General features: G+C 38.5%; 1 protein-coding gene across 1 annotated transcript; it reads right to left on the bottom strand.

Moving 5' to 3' along the window:
* Positions 1 to 2326: 2326 nt before the first annotated feature.
* On the bottom strand, positions 2327 to 20181 carry LOC123767646 (U3 small nucleolar RNA-associated protein 14 homolog A). Its single transcript, XM_045757477.2, has 12 exons — positions 20051 to 20181; positions 18662 to 18811; positions 16118 to 16277; positions 13467 to 13688; positions 12566 to 12708; positions 11195 to 11393; positions 9441 to 9548; positions 7670 to 8536; positions 7345 to 7490; positions 5536 to 5658; positions 5229 to 5328; positions 2327 to 3031 (listed from the first exon to the last, which is right to left on the bottom strand). Exons 1-12 carry the CDS (start codon positions 20077 to 20079, stop codon positions 2696 to 2698), a joined length of 2583 nt encoding a protein of 860 aa, XP_045613433.1. The 5' UTR covers positions 20080 to 20181; the 3' UTR covers positions 2327 to 2695.
* Between the last annotated feature and the right edge of the window lie 240 nt (positions 20182 to 20421).

The following is a 20421-nucleotide window of genomic DNA, read 5'->3' as shown; positions in this document are numbered from 1 at the left end:
TTTGATTTTTTATATTCCCTCTCTATTGTTAGTTTTTATGACAACCTTATTTTTGTGTAATATTCAAGATGAAATATTACTGCAATACAAGCAATGGAGTTACTGCACTGGTAAGGGGATAAAATACTATATACTCTGCACATCATATTCCGTGTATGCAATAGAGTACAGTACTGTAATCACATTAAAAGTAACAAGACTTCCTGTCTTAGATCAACTCGGCTATATTGTTTAAGGTTTCTCCTACATTTACCACCAAGGGGTTGGGAGGCTTGTATATATGTTGGTACAGGTATTTAAAATTGTATGGCCCTGATATTTTAGAAAAGTTTCAAGGTAATTTGGAATATCTTTCAGACCCCTCTCACCAATTTAGATATGTGCTGGGTTCATATCTAAATCGTTCCAGTGCTTATGTTGCGTTTATTTTTATAGATATTTTGCACAAGTGCCCCTTCAATGTCCAAGACACTGGTAATACGGTTTTCTTGCATCTCAAAATGTACAGTACTTCTATCTCGTGTTCCCCAGAATGCTGGTGGTGGAAGGTAACATTTGTGTTTTCTGACTGAAGCAACTCAAGGTGGCTGAGGAAGAAATATCAAAATGGGATGATAATTGAGTATTACAGGCATACCTCAGTTTAAGAGTTTAATTGGTTCCTGTAGACGCCTCGTATTCCGAAAACTCGCATTCCGAAGCTAATTTCCCCATAAGAAATAAAGGGAAATGAATTAATCCGTTCCTGACTACCCCAAAAACCCCACATCAAACTAAATTTTTATACCTAATTCATCTAAATAAACCTACAAAACTATGTTCCAGTTATTACTTACCTTGCTGTTGAATGCTGTAGGCGTATGGAAGATGGTGAGGAGGGGGGAGGAGGAGAGGAGTTACTGTTTGGAAGGGGAGTCCCCTTCCATTATCACATCAGGCAGTGAAGACCTTTCTGGTGTGCTCTCCCTGGGACGTTTTATCTGAGTGCCACTAGGTCCTGGTTGAGGCTCACTGCTCGATTTCCTCACCACAAATCTGTCCAAACCCTGTCTTTCTCACAAATAATGGCCTCCGAAACACTGTCACCCCTTAACTCCTTGTCGTGTATCCAAATTAATAACAACTTTTCTACTTCAAGTATTTGTGGTCTTTGTTTCGTTATTGTTCTGACTCCTTTTGCCACTTTAGCACTCATAATCTCATTTTTCTTCTTAAGTATAGTGCATATTGTTGATGTGGCTTTGTTGTACTGCCTACAAAGTTCAACAACATGTGTACCGTTCTCATGCTTCCGAATTATCTCTTGTTTCTCCTCTATTGTCATCCTCACATGGGCTTTCTGGCCTTTATCCTTACCACTGGCTTTCTTGGGACCCATGGTGAGATATATACAGTAATAACAAATTGTATAGTCAAATCACCAAAAATCCAACAAAACACTGAAAATCCGCGAGAAGAATTGATGTGGGGTAGTCACTGGGTGCGAAACAATGGTAAACTGAGGGGTGGAGGGGCGACGATCGCCGAACCACCACCCGCTAGGTCGGCCTGTACGCATATCAACAAACTCGTGTCCCGAGGTAACCCTCGCCTTCCGAGACATATTTTTCGAGGAAATCCTGCTCGTCTTCCGAAAAACTCGCATACAGGGACACTCGCATTCCGAGGTACCACTGTACTTGTATGATGGCCCTGCCATTTTGAGATCTGAAGCCTTACTATTGAATACTATTGACAGCCATGTTATATCTATACAGCATATGAGATCAACAAAGGCCAAATGCTGCCAAACCCCGTTTTTTTGAGTGAAAAACACTTTACACATGCTCAGTCGATGACGTGTACTTTTCTCAAACAGTACTTCATTATGTCCTCTTCTCGAATCACACCTTTCTAAATGCTTTATCCATGTACTGCAAATAGGAAAAATTGCAACAGAACCCAACCTAACCTAAGTTAGGCTTAGCTATTTTTCAAATTCTGGTATGTAATATCTTACATTTAAGAAAATGTACAGTATGGTATGTTAATAAAATTGATTAATGCACCCTTGGGGTCAACTGCCTGTTGGATGAGCCTAGCCTGAGGATAAGTTGATAATGTTGATACACTTTATCTAGCTCCTATCTGTTGGCCAGAGGAGGGCCTTTATAAACTACACGACTGTCTTTCGGATAAAAGTGTTTGCTCAAGCGCCCCACACCATGACGAGGTAACATTTGTGGAAGAAAAGGGGCAGGGTGGAGATTATGAAAGAGAATTGTCACTTAAATAAGAATGTGCAAAATCTGTGCAGTAATTCATGTAGGAGAAAAAAATGATCATACAAAATGTCGATATTTAATAAGAATTCTGAATTACAACAGTCTACTTAGAAGCTTTATACTGTACACGCAAAAGTTCTTTTTTAAATTATTCTGATAGTCTGGTGGCTGACACCAAGAATTAATATTGATAATTTAAATTAATAAATTGTTAGGAAATATGAAAAACATTATAAATTTGAAAACCACTCTTTTTATTTAAATTTAAATTACAGAATTATATACTGTACATTTTATTTATTATACAGTACAGTATATTGCATTAATAATAGATACTGATTTCATTTGTAATACCCTGAATTATGAAATTTGGCAATGTTGGACGAGTTAATAAGTACAATATTTAGGAACAATTTAATTTTTTTACCTTATTAGCAAGTTTTCAGTATTTTCTTGTCTTTCCTTCCCCTTTTTGTGTAGCTATACTTCCTGTTAACGATCTTTACCACTTCATTTCTTTTTTCCATTTTGTTAACTTTTTTTTTTTTAGATTTCTTTGGGTTTTCACCAACTGATTGCCCTCTCTGCTTGTGTCTGAGCAGTACATCCTCAGTCATTGGTTCAATGACACTGCCCATCTTGGTTACCAATGGTGGTGCTGTTAATTTCTTATGTACAGCCTCTGGCACAAACATTCGTCCTACTGGTGTCCGTACAGAGGCTTCAAAGTCCTTCACACTTTTGAATGGATAGGGCAAGTCACTCACCTGTAGGCAATGAAAGTGAATGAATGTAAAAATAAAGAAGTTATTTTCATGATGAAGTGCTTTCCAATACAGGTACATTAAATATACATTTTAATACCGCATATTGGATTAGAACTTCAAGCATTTTTACAATTAAATCCATGCTCTTTCTTAACACTATGTTGATGTTAACTGTAGGAATATTGTAGGACTGTCCAAGAACTTAGTAACAGACAAAACTTGGCTGGGAGATAATTAACAATTTACATAAGACTAATTTAATTTGTCATTTTAAATTTGTCAATTTACATTTATATTTTCAAGGCTTACTGACATGGAGGTTTAAAAAAAAAGCATTAAAAGTAATGAAATGCCAATTTCAGGGTGAGCCACGGTGGCTCTCTGAAGTTTCAATACTGATATAGTGCCAAACTACTAGGGGCCATCAGTTGTAGAGTTCTTTTAGGCCTACCGGGGACCATGGGCCAGAACCTGGCTCCTTCTAAAGAGACGCAGGGAGCATTGGCACTGATAAAATTGTCAATGAATCTTAATCATGTCTGCCACCACAGCAAAAGTACCAACAAAGTCAGAAAAACAAAACGGACCACTGCTGGTTGTATGAAATGATTGGCACCTCAAAGTCGCCAAAAGAACTCTAGCAACAATGTAAACAAATGATTGAAAATTCATGAAACTAGCACAAGCTCGTTTGCCCCACCTCCCTTTCCCCTTGTTTGGGGGGAGGAGGGAGGCAGACCAGATCAGCCGGCTACTCCACTCTCAGTTCAATGATGATGGAAAAAACAACCACCGACTCCCTGTGGGAAGGGGACATCAGGGAGCCACCGGGGCCTCATCCAGAAATTGGTGTTTGATTACATTCAACATTGGTTTTTCTGCAAGGACTCCCTTGTGGCTCCTTGAAGCTAACTACCTACAGAGAAGAAAAACGGGGGACATGCTAGGGAGGAGGAAGCACCGCAGGTATCACAACGAAGAAAAAACCCTCGAACTTGGGTTGAGTTCGAGGGTTGTAAATCGAGACAGTGGGGGCAGGTTCAGTGTGGATATCCATAGGACCTCTGAACCTGCAGGAGATTTTCAGGGTCTGCAGGGAATAGCCCTGCAGGAAGCCCAGGCACTAGGAACTCTACACTGGAACCCAAATTAGAAAACAGGTACCCATGTAAGCAAGAACAGTAATCTTTATGGAGCAAAAGACTAAGGGGTATAGAGCTGTGTGGACACTAGAACAAGTTTAAGTAAGGTAGCCCTACTTGCCGGAGGTTGAGAAGGCCGACCTCGGTGTGTCTTGGTTAGGTCACGCAAACACAAGTGCACCCTGCCAGCCAACACTCACGCCCGACCCCAGGAAAGACAGAAACCCAAAAACACACGGACTTAGAAAGCGCAAGGATAACCAGAAGCGAGGAAGGCCTCTAAGGGAGTGAATCCTTAACATTCCAGGGGAAGAGAACCTTGACAGCACAAGGGCAGTGCTAGGAAGCACACACACAAGAAAACCCTGTGCACATGCAGCTCTAAGCACTATACTCCTGGCTCATCCATCACAAAAATGCATTAGAACAGCCACAAAGGCAAAACCACCACTTAGCTGAAACAGGAAACAGGAGCCAAAGTAACAGAGTGGACAGCCAGGCACTAGCTACCATCAGCAAGAATCGAGGGTGCAGCAGCTGGCTGACCTGGTCTGCCTCCCTCCTCCCCTCAAATGAGGGGAGGAGGGAGGTGAGGCAAACAAGCTTGCACTTGTTTAATGAATTTTCGATCTTTTGTTTACATTGTTGGGGGAGGGGGGGGGGGATAAGTTTTTTTTGGCAATTTTGAGGTGTCAATCTTTCCATATAACCAGCAGTGGTTTGTTTTGTTTCACAGAATTTGTGGGTGCTTCCCTGGTGGTGGCGGATATGATTCAAATTCACTGACAATTTTATCCCAGTGCCACTGCTGCCTGTGCCTCTTTAGAGAGAGCCAGGTTCTGGCTCATTGTCCCCTGTAGGCCTAAAAGAATTCTCTGACTGATGGTATCTTGTAGTTTGGCACTATATCAGCATTGTAGCTTCAGGGAACCACAAGGGGCTTCCCTTGAATGACAGACAAACTAGGCATGGCATGTAGCTCTATTATGACACTTGATTCCTGCTGCTAACTTTGCACACAAAAGATAACTTGTTTCCAAGGTACTGTAACTTACCATCGCCTTTCTCAGGTTATCATGAACATCAGCCTTTTCATTGTAGATAACATTGCCAATGGTAAGATCTTTACGTGGAGGTGCTCGTGGAGTCTGAATTCTGCAAGAGAAAGTTTCTTAAAAACACACATCTGAGCACATCACCCTGATCAATTATTACATTCTGATTTCTTTTGTATTTATTTCTCAATTACCTAGCTATTGTGATCTCAAACTGCACATTATAAATTTATATACTATACTTGAAAAACCATGTTGGCCAAATAATAAAGACTAGGTAGAGCTAGTATACAGTACACTCACTCACCTGAATTTCCGAATCTTTTTTTTTGACATTTTTATGTTTGGTCCAGTCCAGTCTCCCCAGCCAGGTAGGGCAAGGCTCATGAGTTTGGGTCGGTCTCGTTCCCTGGCAGCAGCCTTCTCCGAGCTGTTGGCGTTCATGATGATTACAAAATTTGGACAGATTAGCATAACTTTTTTCAAACAAGGTGATTTCTACCATTGTAACATTACCCTTACAATTTACATAAAGGTTAAATGCTTTGTTTACAGTATAGGTGTGCAAAAGAACTGCTAATCCAAACTTATATTTCCATTACTTTTTTATATTACATTACTTTGCTTTAAATAAAATAAATAAATAAAATAAAAGCAATAAAACATTGCTTTATTAACTGTTTAATCAGCAAAATATTTAAATACCCTTTTCAGTCTTGTCTTCCAATTCTCATTTTTTATCTCAAAATGCTACAAGCACTTTTCAAAATGTTTAACCCTCCCATCTTCACACAATGTCATACTAAATCACGTGTTGCAATCTAAATTACTTGGATCTTCGGTTTTGTTAGCATTCATCTTCAAATTTTGATGCCTTCATTAACAACAAACTTAGTCTTGCATGACCAAGATACATACTATTTTGCTTGACACACAACTTGAAATTTAACTGATGTCAGGCAGTAAAAGGAAGGTTCCTATCATAAGCGAGTTGTGAAGCTCCCTGGTTGCTAATGACTTTTAGAACAAATATAAACCTTGATTAGGAGGAAGGGGAAGGATTAAGACTTTGAGCATTATCTTTAAACAAAATTTCAACACATGCCCAGACTCCAAGATTGACAATTTGAATGAGTATTGTACATGCCATTTTATATTATCTACGTTAACATTTTGGGTTCCTGCTTGACGGGGGTCTGGGAGTTCTTCTACTCCCCAAGCCCAGCCCAAGGCCAGGCTTGACTTGTGAGAGCTTGGTCCACTAGGCTGTTGCTTGAAGCGGCCTGAAGGCCCACATATCCACCACAGCCTGGTTGGTCCGGCACTTATTTTAGCAAACAATCTAGTTTTCTCTTGAAGATGTCCACGGTTGTTCCGGCAATATTTCTTATACTCGTTGGATGTTGAACAATCGTGGACCTCTGATGTTTATACAGTGTTCGCTGATTGTGCCTATGGCACCCCTGTTCTTCACTGTTGTTCCATCTTGTTATATTCTGTAGCATTTCAAGTTCTATCTTGTTATATTATATACTGTATATATTGAAGCATTTACAGTTCCATCTTAGTAACCCCAATATTTTTTGTTTTGCAAATGTGTGGTATTTATATTATTGAGTGATAATGCATTTTGGTCAGTACATTAGTACATTACTATATCTCAAAACCTGCATTGTAAAATTTATTTAAAAGTTTATGAGTTTGACATTAATATTAAATTCATAAAACTTCTAAATAAATGTTGTGCCATATTTATTTTCAGGACTTGGTTCAATTGGTGACTGAACTCTGCATTCTGTATTCATTAAATTTCATGTACTCAATAAGTCACCACATGTGTACGGTACTTACTGTAAGTACCATGTAAGTACTGTAAGTACTTACGGTCCATGCAATTATTAGGGTAGTCACGCTGAATCACTGTTGGGCTGGTGCAGCTTTTTATGGTCAGTTTAATTATACATTACAATCTTGGTCCAGATATTTAGTTTATAGCCTGGAATTGCTATAGCAGGCAGTGCATTCATGAATAGTATAGCAAAAGAATGAAATCATTTGACACTGTAGTCTACTTAAAAAGGTACTTAAGATAAGTGTAGATTAATGGAAATCTCACCTAAATTCTTCAATAAGATAGTCATCAGCAAATGCTTCACGAATGACATCTTCAGCATCCTCATCTTCCTCACTGTCGTCATCATCCAACCCTTCCCCACTTGCCACATTGTCTGGTATGGCAGTTGCCAACTTTCTTGCATCTACCTGAATTAAATCAACAACAAAGATAAATTAACCTTTGAGCATGCATTTTATGCATTTAACTGAAAATACAAAAAACAAATTCTATCAAAGAACTGACTTGGTCACAGTACATTGCAATATAAACAAATTACAAAATTATATATATCAATGAACTTCAAGATTTAATTTTAAGGACATACCTGGAGAAACTTGGTTGGATCTACATCCCCTTTCTTTGATGCACTTGGAATAGTTTTGCCAGCTGTGGTACCCGATTCCTGCACTTCCATTCCTTTCCTCAGTGTGTCGGCGGCTTGTTGAATCCTATCGGTACTTCCTTCTTGAATCGAGTCCCCATCTTCAAATGCCTTCACCCTTTCTAGTTTCTCGTCAATATTATCTTTATCATTCTTACTTGAAAAATCAAATTCTTCTATAGAGACTGGCGCAACTTGCGTTACACGCTTGTCCTGCCGTCTTCTCTTAACCTTTTTCCAGGCTTCACCACTCTCGGTGCTCATTCCAAGTTTCTGAAGCTTCCTCTTCACTTTGTTTTTAATTCCTATCTCAGCTTCATCAAACATCTCATCAATACTGATTAAATCATTACTTCTATTCTCATCTTCACTATTTTCTTGTAAAGTAGTTTCTATTTTATTTTGTTCTTCGGTGATGGAAGTTACATCTGGAACCAGTTTACCTTTTCTCCTTCTTTTATTTTTAACTTTGCGTTTTCTTACATTATCTTTACTTTGTTCTACTTTACTTTTTATATTTTCTTTCATCTCCTCCTCCTCCACCTCCACCTGCTCATTCTCAACTTCTTCCTTTTCCTGCTCATCCATCATCTCATCTTGTCCTACCTCTCTTCCTTTGTCTAAGTGTTCCTGAATTTTCTTCTCTGCCAGTTTGCGATTGTTTACTTCTTCCCAAAATTGTTTAAATTTGGAAAAACTTTCGTCTTCATTATTTTTATTTTGAGCCAATTGAGATGAAGCTTTATTAAGATTATTAGTCCATGGGTTCATGGGGTCATATGTTCCTTCCTCTATAGCTTTTTCTCTTTCCTGTAAAAAAAAAAAGGTAAAACTTTAGTAGAGTTCTGAAGAAAGATGTAAAGATATTAACTTAAAGGAGATTACCTGATGTTCATCTGAAAAGAATGTTTTGGAAGGAAGACTTCCAAAATTTCAAACAGAATTTGAAATTTTTTCAAGTGAAAAATATCCACTACTCTAACTATTTTAACATAAACGGTACTGTATTGTCATTTCCATATGACTTGTACACTTTATAAACTTTCAATATATAAATTTTCCAGAACATTTATAACTCCTCTGTATTTGAGTTTTGTGTTACATATAATTAAGCACAAGGCTTGATGAAAGCAATTTGTCCGGAGGAAGTAAATGTAATGTCATGTAATGCATATGACAATTGACAAGAAGCACTGTATACCTGCTTTTATGAAGCATTGAGGGTATAGTCATCTGAGTAGCACCCAATCATCTCATAAGACAAGGTGTACAATCACTACAGTGCTTCTAATGAATTATCAATTGCAGTATAAACACATAAATTCACTCCCTCTTTATACCTTACACTCCCTACATCCACCCAGCCCCATCTCTTACCACTGTTCACACTTATTTTTCACCTTTCATGCACTAATCCCATCTGCCCACCTTCTCCTGGCTTTCTCTTCTTCCACCTACTCTCAAAATTCATCCAAATACACCAGTCTACTATTATCCATTTGTTCTACATTTCCAAACCATCTTGGTATACTTACCCCAATCTTTAATTTATTGACTTTCACACTCCATGCATCTCCACAACATTCCTTACTCAATTCTGTAACATCACACTAAACAAAAACAAAATAATTAAAAACAATTAATAATTAAAAAATCTAAACAAAATTAAAAGCAATGTCTTACCCTGGAACACAAGTGTCCAAGTGAGCCTCACCTTTAATGCTTCTTCTACTTCTTGGTCATCTTCGTCTTCAGCATTAGTTACAACTTTTGTAATCAGTTCACGGTGCATCCTCTGGTTTTCTTTCAAAGCAGCCATTGCCTAGAAAATATAAATGCTTATCATGTTTTGTTGATAAAACATTTAGTTCCTTAATTTGAACTAATCATCAAGGAAGGGCTGGTATAGGTGGTGGTGATGGGTTGGTATAGGTGGTGCCGTGGTGGTGATGGGCTGGTACAGATGATGGGGTGGTTTAGGTGGTAATGGGTTGGTATAGAGGTGTCTCAAGGCCTGTGAATCTTCTAAAATGTTCGTTAGAGAGTACCCTTCATGTTACAACAAGGTAGATCTTGAAGAAGTCTTCCTGGGATGACCAGACCGATGTTTCTATGATGGCGTATCATCATTGTTTTCCCCTTGGAAACGTGATCAATACTTCCTCATGTCAACCTGGCTACAACCAACAATCAATTGATTACCTGAATTTGGTGGCCTGCTTCCTTTAAAGCAAAGACTTGAGCAATGGTTTCTTTGCTTAGTTCATCGTTGGGTGCCATAACACTAACACCACTGTTAACTGTGATAACAGACAGTGAAGTGCCAGAGCGGGACATTTCAATTACCCCCAATATTAAGGAAAGAGTTTGCAAGCATAAAGGATGACAGAAATCCGGGAGGCATTTATATATTACCTTCAAGAGATTGCAACGACGTCTATGTGGGGAAAACATGGTGTAAACTCTAGGTCAGAATTGAAGAACACAAAAAAGCAGGTAGAATTACAGCTGGTAAAAGTGCTGCAGCAAACCGTAGTTGGGAAAAGGACCACAATAGTGATTTTAAGAAGTGTGAAATAATCTATAAAAGTAATAAGTTAGAACTAGAAGAGTACTGTAGTAAAAGGGGTTCTAATTAATACAGTACTTTAAATACTTTTTGTTAGAAACAAAAGCTTTATTAAAGAGGATAGTGTTACAAACAAATTATTTTGAGTGAATTAAAATTAAATGTGAATAAATGGATGAATCTAAGTAGCCATTCTCCTTTGGGTATGGAGAGAGTAACGAGGGATAACATCCAGAAGAATAACTATTTATAGCAACTCCAGTTGACAGAATCCCAGGATGACAGAAAAGACAACTGATCACAATACCTTAGAAGACATCCCCTTGCGAACATTGGCGGTCAGGAATGGAGGTGACATGATCAGGTCGTCATGAAGGATACGAGGATTGGATCCTGGGTAGTGAGATGTATTAATCAGTGAGATGTAAATCTTGTCCTAACTATACACTCAGAAGAATAAATCCACAAGGGCCGTGATGAGGGTTCGAACTTACACACAGGATGTTCCCAGATGCGCCTAGTCAACTATACCACAACATGGTCAAAAGAATTGCAACCTGGAGTGCTACTGCCCTCACGAGGATCCCGAAGCTTCTCCGAAGCACAACCATGATTTCACACAATTCTCCCATATGCCCCATTTGATATATCACGCTATTGTGATTTCTGTGTATATGCTCAGACCTTGATAATGCACTCAGGTGAGTGCGAAAGACTGTGTAGTTCAAATATTTATATAAAACACACAAATACATAAGTGTGGGTTTTTATCCTGTTATTATGTCTGTGATAAGACATTACCATTACATATTAACATAAAAGACAAATAAAAAACTATTTTAGCTTAAATATATAGTTTCTTGAGTTATTGAAAATGCTGTGTATGTTAAAAACCTCACATTTTCATCTTTAGTAGCACGGAAGCCTTGGAGATGAGCCCACTTGGATTTCTTGTGGCGGAGACTCATCCTTTCCTCCACCCTTGCCCGTTCAAGTTCTTCCAGCTTCTCTAATACTGCCTCTGGATCTGTCTTCTCAAGCTGTTCAAGCTCTGCCTTCTGCTTCTTTAATCTCTCTCGACGCAGTAACCGATGATGTCTGAAAAAAATAGTGATATAAATTAATGAATTTAAATACTGAACTGTAGTTATTAATTCTTAATGACCTTAAAACAATAACAGTTTTCTTATTTTAATGTCTGTTCTCACAGAAATATGTAGGAGACAAACCAATACAGCATGTGACAGGTAATAATCTACTCCTAAAGCAGTAGTCAACACCAGAGTCATGTACTCGGTGAGATCTCACCGAGCTCTGTACTATTGTACCTACAATGGGGGAAGGGCAAGGCTAGCCCTTTGTCTAAACAAAAGGGCTATATATATTACCTTCTAGATTTCAAGGGAAATAAAAAAACACATGATTACACCCTCAAATGAAACATTCAGCTATAAAGAGCTGACATGGAATGTAACTGTGAACATAAATACAGTAGCTACTTAGCACCAAAGACTAGACCAGAGATCCCAAAGATTTGGGACTAGAGTCCCAAAAGGCACCACCAAGGTAGTGAGAAGGTAGGAGTATCTTCTCCTTTTCCAGGGTAGGAGAAGGTTTTGAGGAGTACCAAGGTACTCCTCAAAAGTACACAGTATTTCCAAGGAGTACCAAGGAGCTAGGCCACACTGAAAACTATTTTAAGAGGGAAGCGAGGGAATTATCAGGGGAAAAGTGTCAAGCCATTACAACTATTTAGCATGTTTAAGGGGCCAGGATAAGGATTTGGGAGGGGATGAGGAAGGAATGGTGTCAAACCATTTGGACGGTCAGAGATTGAATGCTGACCTGCATGAAGCGAGACCTTTGCGTTCTACCGTCCAGCCCAAGTGATTTCAAGAGTTACAAAGATAACTCTGAGAGCCCTTAGTTTTTGATCAATCAGCACCAAGAAGATAATCCTGAAACCTGTACACTGGTTGACTGAGAGTTGAGAGGTGTTACACAAGAGCTGTAAGCTCATATCCCACAAATACAACTAGGAAAGCACAAACAGCTGGGCACCACAGCATTAAGTAAACACTACAGCAATGGAATCTCTTGCACAGAAAATCTCAAGCAAAAATTGGGGATATGGAGAAATAATGATCATGATAATAATGAAATAGATAAAGGTTTAGAAGGTAAGAAATCTTAAGAAGAATGAAAACATTAGCACTAGGTATAATGATAGAAAAATATATCAGAAGGAAAAAAGAATTATGCTCACATACTTTCGGCTTTTGCTCTTGTTTTGCATCATAGATTTGCGCTCATAGCGCCGTTTCAGCTCCCTCTGCCGCCACATTTCACGATTCCGTTCCTGAACTTGCTGTAGGGATAAGGCACGCTTTTTGGCTCGCTCCTCCTCTGTTTCCTGTAATATAACCAAATTTAAAGATACATCACAGATTTGTATATGATAACTATGTTAAGTTCTTAATCTTACCTAATTTTCAACATATGTCAGAAAAGCTTTACAACAGTTGAGGTTGTATAGCTTATGCATCACAAGATGTGTTTAATAATTTGTTATCAGACTTATTCCAAGTCAGTCTTTAAAAATATTCATGAACTGAACAAAGGTTTTTGCAACAAATTGCAAGCTGCTCTTCATCAAGGATAAAGGAACACCAGTTTCAAGGGAAAGTGAACAGCAAATAGGAGGAAGGGCAAGAACAGGCAATAAGGATGTTGAAAGATACACCATTCAAGAGCTGTCAAGAGAATACAGCTTATAAAATCAAACTCCTAATATACTCAACACAATGGGGAAAGAGTCTAAAGGAGTCCCACTGACCCATATTTTGGTCCCTTTCAATATAACTGCACTGTACTAATTTGTCATGAGGCAAGTGATAATGAAAGCCTCTTCGTTTTGTTCACTGGTGTGCACATATTTTATGATGGCTGCCTCAAGACTCTTCCTTCTATGCTAATTTTTTTTTTTTACTAATGTGGCATTGTATCATGACATGATATGCCCTGTATTTATCATGATGAGTGATGCATGATAAGAATGGGATGAATCATGACCTCGAATATGCCAAATTGATAAAAAATGAAAACTATAAGAGGTAAAGGGATTTTTTTTTATAACATATAACTAAGTCTCTTAAGGATCACAATACATACTGTTTTCTTTTCAATGAGTTTGGCTCCATGCAACAAAGAATAAACTTCTTGCTCGAGTGGTGATCGTAGCTTCACTGGCTCCACCTTCTCCAGTACCTTGAATCTTAAATCTGCCTTCTCCAAGGGAAAGGAAAGATGGTCGGCCTGCCGCCGAAGATGAACCACTTTACCCCACTTGTTTACTTCCATTGCCACATTTTCAAAGCCAGCCGCTCGTTTTGCCTTGGTAAAGAAAAACAGGTCAAGAAATTTTAATTTCAAATCTAAAGCAATTTCCATAATTTAAATAAAGCATAAAAAAGGTAAAAGTTTGAAATTCTTCATATAATATCGACCCATATACAGTATAAGATGGTAGCAAATAAGTGCCAAGCTAAAATAAAATATACCTAAAGACAGCTGAGAAAGTAATAAATTGGAGAGCCAAATGAGAACTTTACCTAACAGAGATTTTTAATTAATCAAATGATTTACAGTACTGTATTTATATTACTGTTCTGTATATGTTTAAAAATATGACACTGAGTAGCATGAAATGCTTTTTTCTGAGTAGTCCCTCAGTTGATCCCTGAACCAGGACCAGGGGTCTGCTTAGAGCTAGGGCACATCAAGCAGTTATGCAACCACTTACAAAACCTCTACATGTTTACTCAATCATGGCAGCTTTGTTTATAGTATATAAACAGTTTATGAGCTCTGAAGCACAACAATGTTATTTAAAATAAAAATAATAACCTCGGGTTGTGAAGTTTTACAGCTTGTAAACTGTTAAATAAATAAATATAAACAAAGCTGCCATAATCGCTGACAGATGTACAGATTTCACAAGTAATTATCAAAAACAGGTTTCATACGTGATTGCATCAATGCTTGATAACTCCTGGCCCTGGGCACTGCTTACACGGCAAGATCTAGTCCACTTTTGCCTCACTATGATGAACTGCTCAAGTGGTCTTGCCATGAAGTTGGGAGCAGATGAAGAAACACAGCCACCTGTTGAGACCAACGATAGTCGAGAATCATTGTGGTGATGTAACACCTCTGGCTCAGATCAGCAATGTGGCAATCAGTAGAAATTAAGATTTTCATTACTGCTATTTATAGTATTTATTTATTTATTTATTTGCAAGAATGTATAATGGATTTTATACCAAATTTTGGTGTGTACATACAATACATACTAGTAGCACAGTGAGCCATGTCTGAATGACAAATTTATAAACCATTGCTTTTAGAAGCAAATCTATGATTTTTAAATTGGAATAATTCTGAACAAGTATTTGTGTGTTTTATAATACATAATACAAGTACACCTTAAAATTAGAATGGGCTAATTCTTTTAAACAAATGTTTTTAACCTAGAAAGCATCGTACTATAGTAACGTTTTTCAACCTTTGCACCCTTGAAATATTTCTGGGTCATATTTTAGATAAACACACATGGATATCCATTGTCAACTGAAAGAAGACAATTTCTATCATTGCTCTTGATACTGGTTAAACGAGAAAAGTTAAACACGACAATGACTCAAAAATACACATATTTACATATGATCATAATTAGCTTATTTATTAGCATCTCTTATGGAACCCCTAATTACCTTGGTGTGCCGCTGCACAGTGGTTAAAGACGCTGTACAGTATTGCATGTACACAACAAATTTGTTACAAAATACAATGTACCTTCTAATTAATTAAGCAATAAAATAAAACAATGTCGACAGAAATGTTAATTTCTACATAATGCCTTTTTGCTGATGCAGGCATCGGACTCAGAGGTGCACCTTATCACTACTACAATGCTCCTAACTGATACAGTCCTGGGAGTGACATAATGCAACATTAACATCAGAAGCAAGTACAATACACAGAACTGTAGCAAGTGTGGACTTGATGGATCGTGATAAAATGAGTCACTCCATAGACCCGTAGGGAAAGTACCAGGACCTGAAGGTAACTAGTCAAGCAGAAACCCCAGGCAACAGAGCTGCTTGCTGAAAGAACAGTCACTAAACACAATGAAATAACCAAACTACGAATGGCAACTATGGCACACTGTATAAACAAGCACATAAAACCCCAGTGCACCCCCCTATCTCCCCAGTGCTACCTACAGAACACCCCCAACTAAGGGCACCCCCCAACAGAGGAATCAAAGGTTAGTGAATAGCCCAGTGAGGATCTCCATCCAGGTGGCCAGGCCTCTCAGAAGCAAACTCCCAAACACACCAGGGAAGATAACTCCAACTGTGCAAGGGCAGCATTAGTGGGAACATAGGGAAGAAACCCTGAGTGCATGTGACCCAAAATGCAACAAATGCCAAATCCACACAAGTTTGAGTGAATCCCTTGTTCTTTGTGAATTGTTTGGTAGTTTTGAGGCTTTGTTTTCTGTGAATCCTCCAATTGTCTGTAAAACTTCACCGACTTTCTGGAAATATGATAATGGAAAATGGAGTGGCAAAGTGGCACTCACTGCCTATGCCTCTATGAGTGGGGTGCCAGGTCCTGGCTCTGGTCCCTGGTAGGCCAAACAGATCTTCAGTGATTGATGTGACCTTTCAGTATCGATCAATCTTAGCAAAACAGCTTCAGGAAGCCACTGGGGATCCCTCCAGAACATTTAAAAAAATAATATTCATCAAACTAACCCTGCGGAGTACAGTCTTCTCGTGGGGCTTGGCAAGAGACTTAATCTTCTGCGAGGACTTGCTTAAAGAGTAGCTGCCAAGTTTCTTTACAATGTCGCTTGTGTCAACCATACACACACCTGCCCCGAGGGATGTACGCACATCTCGTCTTACTTCAGGTCTGAAAAAATAGGAAAATTCAAAATCTGAGCATAAATTAATATATATAGTTAGTAACATGTGGGGCTAAATGGTGAGAAGATTTGGATAGGAATACACAGTTAAAAAGTACAGCACAATATATCTCTTACAAATGAATGGAGCTTTAAAGTGCAATAAAAATAAAATATTGAATGGAATGAAATTCCCTTTTTTTGAGTGGCACCTGGGGTCTGGTTACTTCAATATCTGTGCCTCTGTGAAGTTATTTATCAAGCTTTCTCTTCCTGTTGAGGATTATGGGGACACTAATCAACACTAAATATGATTTTTCTGTGGGCAGTTTTCTAGGGAGAGCCTCTGTTTATTTTGATCCTAATAACCACCCTTATTGTCTCCAGCATTCCTGTTGTTGGGTTCAAGGTCTTTTCCATCCTTGGGATTGTGACTTTAATCAACAGTAGGTTGTAATCTTGGTTTAGCCTCCTTAGTCTTCACACTGCAGCTTATGAAGTACACTGATATAGTTGCTTGCAGTTTTCTGCTTTTGATGATGTGGTGTCTGGACAGCCTCCTTTCTTCTTTAATAAAGACCCAAATGCCTTTGACTCATGGTTGCCAATAGAAGGAGGGTAGCATAGGTGGAGTTTTCTGGGACTGCTTTCCAAGAGGTTTAGCAGAAAAAGACCCCAGGCACTCAGCCAATCACTTCTTCATGAAGGCAGTAACTGTATTAATACCTCATAGGAAGTCAGAGGCCTGTCTGTGTGGCTCTACTATTTCCTTTGTTTTTGGAAAGCAGTTGCTAGGTCATTTTACGAGGCCAACTCCCCTTTCTTGGTGTAAATGGAAGGATTTTGTCTGCAAAGGCTTACAAGGGGTATACCCTTCTTGAGTTTTGGTGTCCAGGCCAGATGGGTCCTGTTTTCAGATGGGGAATGTCATATACTGTAGACCCCTTCCTAGTTTGAGTACAAAACCTCCTTGGATCCTCCCAAGGTACTCTTCTTTGTCCCATATGAGAAAGCAGAGGTGACTGTTCTCTGCAGGTTTTCTCAGTTCTACTTTAGTCAGTGAAGTGAGTGGAAGAAAAGCTGATATGGTTCTTAAATTGGTAGTCTGTCATAATACAACCATGAGGAACAGCTAGAGTCAACAGTGCCCAGGTTCCAAACCACTGACTTTTAAACATTTAAACCGAGAATACATTACTACCGCTTACTGCAACAACTCAAAGAGGAAAGCCAATGCTGTTGTATCACTCACTGCATGAAGACAGCAAAGCACAGGCAAATGAACATGAAACAATGCAACCAAGCTAAGTACTAGTATGGTGAGTCAAAAGGAATACTAAACTGTCCTGCAGTTGCCAAGTTGATATTTATTGTGAGGTTTAATTACCTAAAAAAAAAAAAATTTTAATCCATTAAAAAACATATCTAGTTAACCATTTCAGCCAGCCCACTTGTCAAAAGCAGTCAAGATGTACAGTATTTGAAGATTGGTAGGAGGCTGAACCTTGTTAAAATGATGCTGCGACCTAGATGATGGTGAGGTTAAGTGGAAGATTAATTTATTGGTTGTAGAGCACAATGGGGCTATGTTACTTTGGGCTTTCTGAATATCTATTATCCTGCCTGTATTTACAATTCTCTGGTGACTTATAAGCACCTCACAATGTCTTACAGGAGTGCTTGAAACCCAGTGGATTTGTTGCTATACATTTATTTGAATGACTTAATTAATCCCGTTAGTGTGCAGTGGATCAATGTACTTCTGGGAATTACAGAATAATTAGCTCCATTAGCTCCAAGGTCTCTAGAAAACCATAAATATTCAGCTCATTAAATATTTATGCAATGCTGACCAGCTACTAAAAAAAAAAAAAAAGCTACTATATAGTTGAAAAGTTTGTATGCAAGATCCATCATTCATCAAAACTGTAATAAGCAGAAATGGTGTAATGACATCATTAAATGAAATATATTAACAAGTTAAAAAAATATAAAACTATGTTGCCAAATGGAAGCCATGCCTTTAAGATATGAATTGAAATATATAGTGGGATTAACAAAAAAAAAAAAAAAAAGATGAAAAGTAGGGGAATACAATATCTACTTTTGAAAGAGTATGAAAGATGAATAGGTAATATTTTATTACTCCTGATACTGGTAGAATAAAAAAAAACACAGAATGGGATAGTGTGTGCACAACAAATATAGAAGTAAATGTGATAAATGAGTAAAGGAAAATAAAATACTGTTTCTTGTGTCCAAGCTATTTGTACAACAAAGAGTTAACCACAAATTGGCAATCACACTGTTCTATATAAACTGGCATCTAAGGTATTTTCCATAAAAAATATCAAGATAAATAACAGGTTAGGTATTCTTTAATGTCACTTACTTCTTCTTTTTGCTCATCTTGCTTATGTCACTAAGGAGACGTGCATGGGATTTTTCATCTTGGATGTCCCCCTCCTCTTCATCGTCAATGCTGCCCTCACCATCTGGTGTGGGAGCCAGGAAAAGCTCCTCATCCTTTTGGTTCTTCAATCTAAAAGATAAATATTAAAATTTTTACTTTAAGATCTGAGTTGAAATAATATATATTTACATAGGGAAGTGCTTGGAGGGGTATTGTGAACCTGTGTTGAGCCTTCCATAGATGGGTTACAATTGGGTAGATCAAATTATATGGACTGAAGTCACATCGCACACACGTTGGTTTGCCAATGGATTTTAAAATATACTTAATGTAACTTAACCCAAACTAATCTAACCAAACTCAATCAAACCTAACACAATCTAACTTAAGCCAACACATTAATTGTGTATATCATTAGGTTAGGATGTAATTAGTTCAGGTTAGGCTGTGTGTGGCTCAGTTAAGTTGGATTTGTTTGAGTTGAGTTTAGTTAGGGGGGGGGCTTTAAAATCAGGAGGTGAACCATCTTGCATTTCTTGTATCCAATACAGTGTCCCATGGGGACTCTTGGTTTAATCTTGATGCCAAGCAGATGTCTGGACACCGGACACCTGCTTTGCCAGGGGTGGGGGGTGGGGGGGAGGCACTGGTTCACGTTCCATTATGCGATTTTACCCATATCGCACCCATAGAATGCCAGATAGCAGTTTTGATACTGCCGTCCGGCATTCCTAATAGACGGACCAGATTCTTACAAGGCCTGGCGCACATATCACTTGTGGTCACAAGAAAGTTGATAGGTTTTGAATGTTTTCCGACTGGTTCTTTGGGCGAGGAGATAATGTTCGGTGCTGGCTTAGCCGAGGGGTGCCGGGGGTTGGCGGGTCTTGGTGGACTCCTGGTGTGCCCCTCAGATGTGGTAGGCGACTGGCTTCTGCTCTGTTGGGGTACACTGGAACATTTGGGCATTGTTGCCCAAATGAGTACGAGTTTAGGAAGAGCTGTGTTTTTGCCTTGACAACCCAGTGTTCTCTGTGTGGGGGGGTGGGGCCGTTGCTTATCTCCCTGATGGACTCCTGGGACTCCCCAACCATCTGCCTGTCAGTGTGTTTATTCGCTGCAAGACACAGGCGTTTCCGCCGACAGGCGACGTTCATTTAGCCATACAGCTTTGTGATTTACCCTTTAATGGTACACCGGAGCACACGGCACCTCTGCCAGCCCGGCCCCTAAACCAACAACAGTACCCTATGGCCTTGTATCTAAAACAAAAACACAGGTGAAACTATCAAAAGGAATTCCCTCAGCGATTAGTTCCTATTAAAAAAAACTTATATTATGTGATGTTTGATGAATACCAGTCCTTACTTAACCGATGTTGTGTTTAGTTTTCCCATGTTGCAGCAACTTGAGTTGACGAATATGGTGTTCACCGCCTGGTCCGGCCCTTCATTAAATCCTGCTTGCACAACATTGAAAAGTAAATCGTTTCCCTTTTCTTTAACTCATATTTACTTTCTTTAACTAATATTTACTTAAAATAGACAAATTTTAAACAATACATTTTAGTTTAAACAAAATTATATTTAAAAACAAATATACTTATCAAATTTTTGCGTAATTTTTTTATGTTCATTATTGCATAGTTCGTATATAATGTCTAAGCTCAAATCTCAAAATATTCACACAAATCTAAATTCACGTGAAATATATTCCTTCATTTTCATTATTTTTGTAAC

This window comes from Procambarus clarkii, chromosome 67 (assembly GCF_040958095.1).
Source record: "Procambarus clarkii isolate CNS0578487 chromosome 67, FALCON_Pclarkii_2.0, whole genome shotgun sequence".
Lineage (NCBI taxonomy): Eukaryota > Metazoa > Arthropoda > Malacostraca > Decapoda > Cambaridae > Procambarus > Procambarus clarkii.
The sequence above is the reverse complement of the archived record's forward strand: the minus strand, read 5'-3'. Positions and strand labels throughout refer to the sequence as shown.